The 11,378-nt window shown below is 37.5% G+C and overlaps 1 protein-coding gene across 1 annotated transcript in view; it reads left to right on the top strand.

Moving 5' to 3' along the window:
• The window catches only part of ATAD2B (ATPase family, AAA domain containing 2B), a 183,275-nt gene that overhangs the window by 163,888 nt on the left and 8,009 nt on the right, over positions 1-11,378 (top strand). Inside the window, exons 22-24 of the mRNA XM_023511813.1 lie at positions 363-485; positions 3,954-4,091; positions 7,932-8,612. Of these exons, the coding sequence (XP_023367581.1) occupies positions 363-485; positions 3,954-4,091; positions 7,932-8,612 (942 nt within the window). The remainder of the gene's footprint in view (positions 1-362; positions 486-3,953; positions 4,092-7,931; positions 8,613-11,378) is intronic.

Here is an 11,378-nt window from a genome sequence, read left to right as displayed (position 1 = left end):
TCCCAAGTAGCTGGGACTATAGGCGCCCACCACAATGCCTCGCTATTTTTTTTTTGGTTGTAGTTGTCATTATTGTTTGGCAGGCCTGGGCTGGGTTCGAACCCACCAGCTCCAGTGTACGTGGCTGGCGCCCTAGCCGCTGAGCTACAGCTACTAAGCCCGAGGTTCTTGTCAGAGAAATACTAACTTGAGTAGCTTCTAGTTATATTTTACTCAACTTTTGTAAGAACCCTTCTCACCTAGAAATGCTTTTTTACAGTTTTATTGGAATGTTTCTATTCTTTTGCTTCTCTTTTTAGGGTGTCCTTTGTGAATGTTATTTCTCTTGTATCTATAATAAATTTATACCATTTTTTTAACAGATAAAATCATTAGGCACCGGGCTTGTACCCTGAAGGATACTGCACATGCTATTATTGCAGCTGAACTGGATCCAGAGTTTAATAAACTCTGTGAAGAAATTAAGGAAGCAAGAATAAAAAGAGGTAACTTGAAGCAACGAACTTGCAACTGAAACCTAGTGGACTTTATTCACACACAAAGTTACTGAATTATGTTTTTTAAGGTTGCTTGTATTGTGAAAATAATATATCTTGAGGTATAATCTTCTGTTCATTTCTCATACTAATATGTGTCATGTAAATTATCAGATATTTAAAAACTTTACCTTCTATGAAAGTTTTCATGTGGCAGCATATATTACAGAAATAAAGTGGAATTTCTTTTGTAAGAATTTCTCTTTTTTAAAAATTTTATATTGATAGGAGGGTGCAAATGTTTAGGCTACATCGTTTTCATTTCTTTTCTTTCTTTTTTTTTTTCGAGACAGAGTCTCACTATGTCACCCTTTACTGGTAGAGTGCTGTGGCATCACAGCTCACAGCAACCTCAAACTCTTGGGCGTAAGTGATTCTCTTGCCTCAGCCTCCCAAGTAGCTGGGACTACAGGTGCCCACCACAATGCCTGGCTATTTTTCTGTTGTAGTTGTCATTGCTGTTTGGCAGGCATGGGCTGGGCTCAAACCCGCCAGCTCCGGTGTATGTAGCTGGCTCCCTAGCTGCTTGAGCTACAGGCGCTGAGCCTGTTTTCATTTCTAAGATAAAGTTCACGTTGTAGCTGAGCCCTTCACCAAGGGGGCATGCTGAACACCCTCACATTGTACATGTTAGGTGAGATCTTGCCAATCCCCTTTCCTCCTCTTGAGTACATCTTTGTAGTCATTGATTTATTTTCTTAGGGATTTAGTTATTAGATATGCTTTCATATCTGAAGAGGTTTTATTTTTTTGTCAGTTGACATCTAATACTGGTACCAATACTGGTACTTTTAAAAAGTTCTGGCTCAGCGCCTGTGGCTCAAGTGGCTAAGGCACCAGCCACCTACACCCAAGGAAGCGGGTTCGAATACGGCCCGGGCCTGCCAAACAACAATGACGGCTGCAACCAAAAAATAGCCGGGCGTTGTGGCAGGCGCCTGTGGTCCCAGCTACTTGGGAGGCTGAGGCAAGAAACTTGCTTAAGCCCAGGAGTGGGAGGTTGCTGTGAGCTGAGATGCCACAGCACTCTACCCAGGGGGACAGCTTGAGGCTCCTGTCTCAAAAAAAAAAAAAAAAAAAAAAAGTTCTTAGGAATACTGTTTTTTCCTTCTACTTATGTGTAATTTTGTTATTAGAAACACACAATTAGCAAATGTAGTTTGTTGATTCAGTTTATAATCTTGTTTTTGAAAAAAATTACACATTAGTAGGAAAGAAAAATGTAAAATAAATTCATGTACAATGTGATATATGCACTGGTTGAAGCATGTTCAGAGAACAGAAAACAGAGGCCTCCAAGTAGGGAAGCTAGCATTTTGATCAGAGTTTGAGGAATCAATACAGAAGTGTTCTCTAGTGTGCTAAGAGAAGGAAGTTAGTGACAAGAGGAAGAGCAAGTATTGCAAACCAAGCAAATAATAGCGTGTACATGGCACAGAGGTGTGTAATAGCTTGATGTATCAGAAAACTTTAAACTGTTTAGTATTGCAAAAGATATACAGAGTGGTGGGAAATATGGTTCAAGAGATGAGCCCTTCTTAAAGAGCCTTTCTCTGACCACCTAATCTAAAATAGGCTCTGGTAGCACTTGGCATTACAATAGATTGGGTTTTTTGTGATTTCTCTCTGCCTTAGACTATAAGCACTTTGAATGTTTTATTTATGGCTTTACTTCAGTCCCTAGAATGTATGTGGTACTGTATGTACCTATTACCCATAGCAGCTTAGACCTGCTGAATTAGATTCTCTGAGAATATTGAGGCCAAGAAATCTGCATTTTTAACAAACTATTCAAGTGATTTTTATGTACACTAAAGTTTGAGAAGCATTGCCATGGTCATTGAAGGTTCTTAAGCAATGAGATGATTTGGTCAAATTTGCTTTGGCAGCAAGAAATAGCATGTTCTCAGTGTGTAGGATAGGAAGATGAGAGATCAGTTTAAAAGCTATTGGAACCAATTTGGCAAACAGTTTGGCAGTTTCTAAAAAGTTAAACTTAGATTTACTATACAACCCAGTGATTTTAGTCTTAGGAATCTACCCAAGAGTAATGAAAATATATTCCCCCATGAAGACGTGCATATTTATAGGAGCATTATTTATAATGACTACAAACTGGAAGCAACCCAAAAGTCAATCAACTGGTGAATGGGTAAGGTGAATATAGGATATCCATACAGTGGCATACTGCTCAGCACCAAAAAGGAACCGTACATAGTAAACATGGATGAACTTCGTAAACATTGTGCTAAGTGAAAGAAGCCAGTCAGGGAAGACCATATATTATACAGTTCCCTCATGTGAAATGCAGAAAAGGCAAGTTTATAGGGACAAAAAAATGGAGTAGTGGGTGCATGGGACAGTTATCTAAAATTATATATTGCTGTGGTGATGGCATGGCTCTTTTATTAAAAATTATTTATTGCACACTCAACAGGTGATTTATGTATTATGTAAATTATATCTTAATGAAGCTGCTGGAGGAAGAAAAGTTGTTGTAATAGTCCAAGATTCTAATTAATGAAATAGGAATGGAGATAGAAAAGATCAATGTGTATGAAATCTAGCTGCAGGGGTGGAGACTACCATGAAGGGAAGAAGAGTTGAAATTGGCTGCCACATTGCTGTGGACTGTCAACTTAGAGATGCTAATACCGCCAGTATAGATTGGGAATATATAAGGATGAATGGTTATGTTTTATACGGTAAAATAAGTCATTTATTTTTAATTTGATGTATCTTTAGGATATCCAGTCAGATCAAGTTAGCAGTTGGATGAATGGGTTAGAAGGCAAGAAATGTTTGGGCTAAAGATACATATTTGAGAATTATTATATAATGATAGTGGAGGCTGGCCACAATGATACTTTGTCAGGGAAGATAAGATTAGAGTAAAAAGAAAAGAGAAATGTCAGTGTTAAGGACCATATAGGGGAAAGAAGTCTAGTAAAGAAAATAGAGATAGAATGATTACTCTTAGGAAGATAATGTAAGAAAACTAAATGTGCTGCATTATGATGTGACAGGCAGCAAATATTTTGACACTGGGACTATGCCCAATAAACACTGTACATTCTAAGATGGTAGAGATAATGACTTTTAGACAATATATAGTCTTACTGTTTCACAGTCATAATAATGTAAAATGTGTCCCTTTTTGAATTAAAATGAGTAAATTAGGGCCTCTGGGAATTGAGTGTAAGCATGGACTGCCAGGATGTTTTATTTTTATGGTTTTATATCTGGTTTCTTTCCCATCTTAAAACAAAAGACACTATTTCCATCAGAACTACAAACTGCCTAAGTATAATTAATGACTTCAAAACTCAGTTTTGTATTTCAGACTTTTTTTTTTAACCTTGTTGGTTTATGTAGCTGGGAATATTTAAATAGGTATTGCTTATCTTCTGCTTGCAGGCTTATCGGTAACAGCAGAACAAATAAATCCTCATAGTACTGGAGCTCGGAAGACAGAAACTAGAGTTGAAGAGGCATTTCGGCACAAACAAAGAAATCCAATGGATGTCTGGCACAACTCTGCAAATAAATGTGCATGTGAGTATTTGAGATCATGTTGTCCAGTAGTGGGAACAACTGAGAAGGATGCTGATGTGTTAGGATTGGGGTATAAACCGAAGTGCTGCTCTTTTCCCATAGCTCTTTTCATCTCTTTTCAGAGGTAAGATGCTGAATCAGAAATATATTTTTTTAACCTTATTTTCTATCCCTATTCAATATTTGCTATTGTAATTGAACTAGGTTTGAATGTCTTCAGTTTTAAACTTTGGTTTTTGGATTGACAGATGGCGCCAACAGGATTTTTATTCACCCCTGCTCTCCCCTGGCCTCCCCTGCCACCCCTTGTTGTATGCCATGTAGGATGTTCTCTTTATAGCAGAAAATACAGCATATGGAAGGACTGCTGTGGAAGTAGGAATTCTTGATTTTTCTGAGACTATTTTGAGCCCAGTTTGAAAAGTTTGCCCAGTCTTCTTTCTTTGTCTAGTTTTGTAAGACGTATTTAAAGGAAAATTAGTGTTCTGGATTTTCTTCATTTTACTCATCCTGTTGATCTGTGTTGCATAAAATTTCTAAAAGATAAATGTTAATAAACACAACATCTTCCTCATATAGTCCTCCTTTTTCACTAAAGATAGCCTTCTTTGGAAGATAGATGCTGTTCTTCTGGTGTAAAGGTGATAATACAGGTTTAGCATCCCTTATCTGCAATGCTTGGGACGCAGAAGTATTTTCGATTTGGGAATATTTGCAATATACGTACCAGTTCAGCCTCCTACATCTGAAATCTGCAATGCTCCAGTGAGCATTTCCTTTTGAGCATCATGTTGGTTAATTTTTAAAAAGATCTGGAGTTTGAATATTCAACCATAGTACTTCTGTCAACAATACTGGCCTTAATACGTTCTTTTACCCATGACATTGAATTTGAATGAATGTTACGTGCACTTTTTTTTTTTAGTATCTTTTTTCAAAAAATGTCATTTTCGTGTATAAGAAATTTTGAGAAAGGAGTTAATTAATAGTATATTCGGTTACTGTGAAGCCAGTTAAAGTTATTTGGCCTGGTTGTGTCCCAGATTATAACTTGGTTTGGGTAACATAACGCTCTAGTTTAAAACTAGAAATCCTTTACATTCCTTGCACCTGCTTGCAAATATTTACTAATGAAAATACATTAAATATTCACTTCAGCATCATTTAAGTGCCTTTAAATATTCAAAATGTTCTTTGAATCTACGGTTGTGTTTTGTTTTTCTTACCAGTAGGTGGCATATGTGACCCATCGTTTTTTGTTTTATATTAACTTACTTAAATCTTATATCTGAATGTCCCAAAGACAGAATTGCTTTCTTAAGGTCTTAGTTTTAGAAACAAGCTCAGTGAGATATGGCAGTTGACTCTAAAGATCGTACCCCTAAATGAGCTTTTCACACAAAGCACCCCTTATGAAGGAAGTGGTATATTAAGGATTAGGTCCACAAATATATATTCTTACCACATGTCAGCTACTGTGAATTTATAGTAGCAAGTGAAACAAAAGTCCCTATTCTTGGGGAACTTACAATGATCAATTTCTCTTATTTTACCAAAATCATACTATCAGAAATAACTATATAAGGAGGGGAAAAATAACTCCAGTTCTCCCTCCCAAAGAATAAGAACATTTTCTGTCATACTGTTAGGCAGGCTGAAGACATTACAGGAGTAACCTTGCTTTGGTAGGGCTTTCTAGGCTTTGCTTAGTGTACTGCATGTAAAGTAGTAATGGAGTTGGTGCTTGGCTGGGTGTAGTTCAGTCTCTTTTTGCTCTGGAGTCCCATAGCTTAGGAAAGAAAAGGGGGACCTCTTATACTTCTGTTACATGTTTGGAGGATATGAGAGGTTGTATTGTCAAGAGTGGCTTTTCAGGTAGTAAAATCTAACAGCTCTACTTTTCACAGTCAGTCCAAGCTGATGGTTTTTCTTTCATCTTTAATATGGACTAGATCAGCTGTTCATATAGTTAATGAAATGTTTACAAATGCCTGTCACCTGAGCCTATATACCACTGATACAGAAATTTTTTTCTCCATGCTAATTATCTTATAGCCATACATTATATAATAATAGAAATTAGAGAGCGCCCATAGCACAGTGGGTAGGGCATCAGCCACATACACCGAGGTTGGTGGGCTCAAACCCGGCCTGAGCTAGCAACAAAAAAATAGCCGGGCACTGTGGCAGGCGCCTGTAGTCCCAGCTGGTTGGGAGACTGAGGCAAGAGAATCGCTTAAGCTCAAGAGTTTGAGGTTGCTGTGAGCTGTGACACCCCGGCAGTCTACTGAGGGCAACATAGTGAGACTCTGTCTCGAAAAAAAAAGAGAAAAAAGAAAAAAGGTGGAAAGAATGAAGAGATAGTGATAACTATGTTATTGTTTTGAAGGGAAAATGTTTCAAGCTAAAAGACTAAATAACTTGAATTTTGGAGATGATTTTAGAAACCTTTAGTAGATATATTCTTAGATAAACTTAGTTATATCAAACTCCTTTTTAATCTATTTCTTATAAATACATTGGTGTCTTTGAAGCGATTCAATAGGATTGAATGTGAAAGGATGACAGAAGTTTGTAAACACACTATATGCTGTTGTTAGACTATGAGTTCACGTTAAGCAGTGTGAATGTAAGAAATAAGAGTTGATCATATCTCTTTCTGTCTTTATAGAGCAGAAACTATGGATTAAACAGTCTACGCTTGGCAATCCCATTTTTAAATTTTCTTTTAAAAATGTCTTTGCCCAATATATATGCCCAGAAACATTATATAAAGTCTTTACAAAAAAAATTAACCCAGACTTACTACCTTTATAGTCATAGGAAAAAATGGGTCATTTTTATTCACGTTTGTGTTTAAGCATTCTAAAGAACACTTAACTGTATGATGCACGTGTCCCAAATTTCAAAATAGAAATTAACTTTTTACTTATTTAAGGAGCAGTGGGGTAGGCTTGCCTAACCAACTATCTTTGATAAATACTATATGTGAAATAAAAAATTCCTGGGTCCATTATCACCTGAAAACCCTAGCTGTCTACTTATAAAGTTCTTGTGATAGTTAATAGTATCTAAGAGTATAGTCTCTAAAAATTTTATAGGTCTCCCTTTTTACATACTTGACCAAATACTTGTTTTCAGTGTTTTGTGAATTTGCTGTTGTTGTCTTGGTAGTGGAAGCTTAGTTTTCCTACATATTCTCAAATAACTTTGTAAGAAATTGAAGCTACTAGGTGAACCATTTGTGCTAGAAGAGGTTAACAGCTAGCTGACTAACCGGTCCACATAACCTTCACAGGGCTTCTACCTGCAGTCAGGTTTATTTTTCTGGGAGGAGAAGCAACAAAGACTTCTTTGTGAGGATACCCATAACTATTCTGTCATGTTGCATCAAGTCTTTATTTCCTTTCATGATTTAGGAGATAGTTTTTGCTGACACAGCATCCACCTTTGTGGTGGAAATGTAGGCTGTGGTCTCAAACTTTATGAAGTTTATTGCTGAGTAAACTCAGATAGAAAGTAAATTTTTAAAAAGTTTCATTCTGGGGCGGTGCCTGTGGCTCAAAGGAGTAGGGCGCCAGCCCCATATACCAGAGGTGGCGGGTTCACACCTGCACCCCCCCAAAAGTTTTATTCTGCAGTGTTTATCCCTGACTTCATATCCATTCCAATTGTAGGTTGTGCTGATTAGTTAGGAGGAATGTCAAGAACTAAGTTGTTTTTGTTTGTGTGTTATATCAGTGTGAGTTTACTTTCTTTTGGGTCCTATTTAGTAAACTTATGTACAACAGGTATTACATTCCACATTCTATAGATCTTTTTTCCTTCCTTTTAAAACAGTTCGGGTTCGGAGAAAATCAAGGCGGCGATCACAGTGGGGTAAAGGAATTATTAAGAAAAGGAAAGTCAATAATTTAAAAAAAGATGAAGAGGAGACCAAATTTGCCGACTATGAGAACCATACGGAGGACAGGAAGTTACTAGAGAATGGAGAGTTTGAGGTAAGCACTGACTGCCACGAGGAGAATGGAGAAGAGACTGGAGACTTATCTATGACCAATGACGAGTCATCGTGTGACATCATGGACATGGAGCAGGGGCAGAGGCTTAACAGTGGAGCAGGCACAAAGGAGAACTTTGCATCTACCGAGGAGGAAAGTTCAAATGAATCTCTACTGGTCAACAGCAGCAGTTCCCTAAATCCAGAACAGACATCTAGGAAAGAGCCTTTCCTTAAGGGAAACTGTCTAAATGGGGAGGCTTCCACTGACAGTTTTGAAGGAATACCAGTCCTGGAGTGTCAGAATGGCAAAGTTGAAGTAGTTTCTTTCTGTGATAGTGGAGATAAATATAGTTCTGAACAAAAGATTCTTCTGGAGGACCAGTCAAAAGAAAAAATAGAAACTTCAAATGAAAATCATGGAGATGATCCTGAGAAACTAGAGGCACTGGACTGTAGCAATGAGAAGTTAGAGCCAGGCCCTGATGTGGAGGTTAAAGATGCAGAACTGGATAAAGAAGGTAAAATTAATATTCTAAAAAGATCTGAAGGCGTAAACTCCAGAGTTAATTTATTGCATATTTTGTTGGTTTCCCAGTAGCAATAGTTGATGAATAATTATGCCCCTCTGAGAATCTGTTAAAATTTTCATCCTTTTCCCTAGAAAAGTGTGTATGTACATACTAAATTTTGCTGTAAATTTAAGAGGGTTTGTGGTCTCAAGTGCCTTGCTGCTTACTCTTCTGCCTCCCACATGATTATCACCCCTGTCCTCAGGGATATATGACTAAAAGCTGAGTAAATCCACAGGTGTCAAATAGATGAGTTTCAACAGAAGAATTATTGGAATTGGCTGGGAGTGGGCTGACAAGACTTGAATATTATATCTGCATACTATATCAGAAAAAGTCATATACCTAGATTAAGGTACCACCACTATTCATTATAATCATGTGACTTTGAGCTAGTGATTTTCTCCAAACTTATTTTTTTTTTCATATAGCAAATTGAACTTCTGAATGATGTTGTTTCAGGGATTAAATAAATTGTGTATTTTAATTGCCTCTTATGGCAACTGGCACATACTAAGGTGTATTCATTCCAGACAGTCATTGGTACTTGCATCCAAGGGCTGTTGAGTCTAACAGATACTACTGCTTTAAGTCTAGCAGTGGAGGAAAGAAGCAGAACCTTCCTTCTCAAGTTCACCTTGTTCTCAGAGAATCAGGGCACTTGGCCAGCTCCTGATTTCCTACGGCTACATGCTTCTTCTAAGAAGCAGCAGAGAGGGGAGTTAAGGATTTCTAGCCTGTCTTTGTTTATCACTGTTCTTCAGCTCATAGTGGGATGGGGGAATTGATAACTACCCTGCTCAATAGACATTTCCTTCATGGATGGATGCTATTCCTGTACTAGGCTATCTTGAAATTGTTTTGTGCTCTCTAAATTATATGGAGCACATACATAGCTTTAGTTTGGGATTTGGTCTATGTGCTAACAGTTTTTTTGCTGCCAGTTCTTTAGGCCCTCTAGCAGAATTAGGAAATAGGAAAATGTTATTCAAAGTCTAAGAATTCTTTTAATGGACAAAGTGAGGTTTGTTGTTCATAATTGCTACCTTTTGAGAATTTTTCTTATTCCTCAATATTTAATAATAGCAGTTTCAGAGCAATATTCTGGGCTATCAGAGCTTTTCCCCCTTCCTTTTATTATTTATTTTTGGGCTATCAGAGCTTCAAAGTTATGTTAAAGCTAGGGTTAAGTAATGAGCAAGACAGGATGGGACAAAAGGAGAAATGTACAGTATGAGACAGAATGGGTGGAGGTAGAGGAGTCTGTTTCAATGCTACTTCTTTATGAAATGTCAGTAGGCTTATAAGAAAGGCTTAAATTAATATTATGTTCAATTGGTGATGGAAAAGCTTTAAAGATATTTCTTGTATAAAAGTATAACCTGAAGTTTTTAGTTGGAGTTGTCAGGACAGTATTACTTAGTGCAGTGGTCCCTAATCTGGATTCTCAGACCTCTAGAAGTCCATAGATGTAGTGATAAGGATCAATCTGGTTTTAACGAAACTCCTTGCACAGGTTAATAGAACTGTAGAGGCTTTGACTTTAAAGGCCACCTGAAATATAAGACTTCTCTGATATATCACAATATATCTTTTTGAAGACAACACTTTGGTTCTGTTATTGTTTATCTATAAAACAGGTATTGATGAGAAGGAAGAGTTTAAAGGCTTGGGAATACGAGAACTGACAGGAGTAGTGGCCTTGCATTGGGACTCTCAGTGACTAAGTTCTCCTTAGTGTCCCTGATACAGGCCATGTCCTGCATGAAATTCTGGAACAGTCTAAGATTGTCTTTGTGTTCCTTTCCCTGCACTCTCCCCTTAGAGTAGTTCTGCCTTGGGGAACTGTAGGGCTTAGTGATCTGCCTACTCTCTTTGTCCCGCAAAGTGCCTGGGTCTATGAAGTAAGACTCACCTACCTCTAAATTTCTGTTTTCTCAGTGTGGCTCATCTCAACAAAACATTGAGAGAAAAGTAATTAGATTATACTAATACATTCCAAGGTAGGAAAGAACACCAGCTCTATTACACTGTTAATGTGTTTTAATTAATTAATTTGTTTGTTTTGTTTGTTTGTTTGTTTGTTTTTTGAGACAGAGTCTCACTATGTCACCGTGGGTACCGTGGCATTGCAGTTCATAGCAACCTCAAACTCTTGGGCTTAAGTGATTCTCTTGCCTCAGCCTCCCATGTAGCTGGGACTACAGGCATCCATCACAATGCCCAGCTATTTTTTGGTTGCTGTTGTCCTTGTTGTTTAGCTGGCCCTGGGTCGGCCTCGAACCCACCAGCTTTGGTGTATGTGTGTGGTGCCCTACTCACTGAGCTACGGGTGCTGAGCCTGTGTTTTTATTTTTAAGGGGAAAAAAACATTAAAACCCAGAGCAATCTCTAATAGAATTTTAGGCAGTGTAATAGAGAAAATAAGAAACTTCAGGCAATAATGAGAATGTTTTGGGTACGTAGGCAATAATGAGAATATTTTGGGTAGGTAGGCAAATGTGTAGACAGATTGGCCCCACTTTGTATTAGTATCTGCCTTTCTAGATCACTTCTTTTTCTTCCAGTTCTGCACACTCCAGATTTTAAAATGATAGGGACTGCTTTTATTTTCCTTTTGGTGGGTATGTTTATTATATGATATTCTAATATGACTTGGCTTGTTAGTTGTAGTACAGTCATTTTTAATTTGGGCTATTTATTCTTTTTTTTTTT

This window comes from Otolemur garnettii, unplaced genomic scaffold, assembly GCF_000181295.1.
Source record: "Otolemur garnettii isolate 467f Iridium unplaced genomic scaffold, OtoGar3 scaffold00022, whole genome shotgun sequence".
In the NCBI taxonomy this organism is placed as follows: Eukaryota; Metazoa; Chordata; class Mammalia; order Primates; family Galagidae; genus Otolemur; species Otolemur garnettii.
The sequence above is the reverse complement of the archived record's forward strand: the minus strand, read 5'-3'. Positions and strand labels throughout refer to the sequence as shown.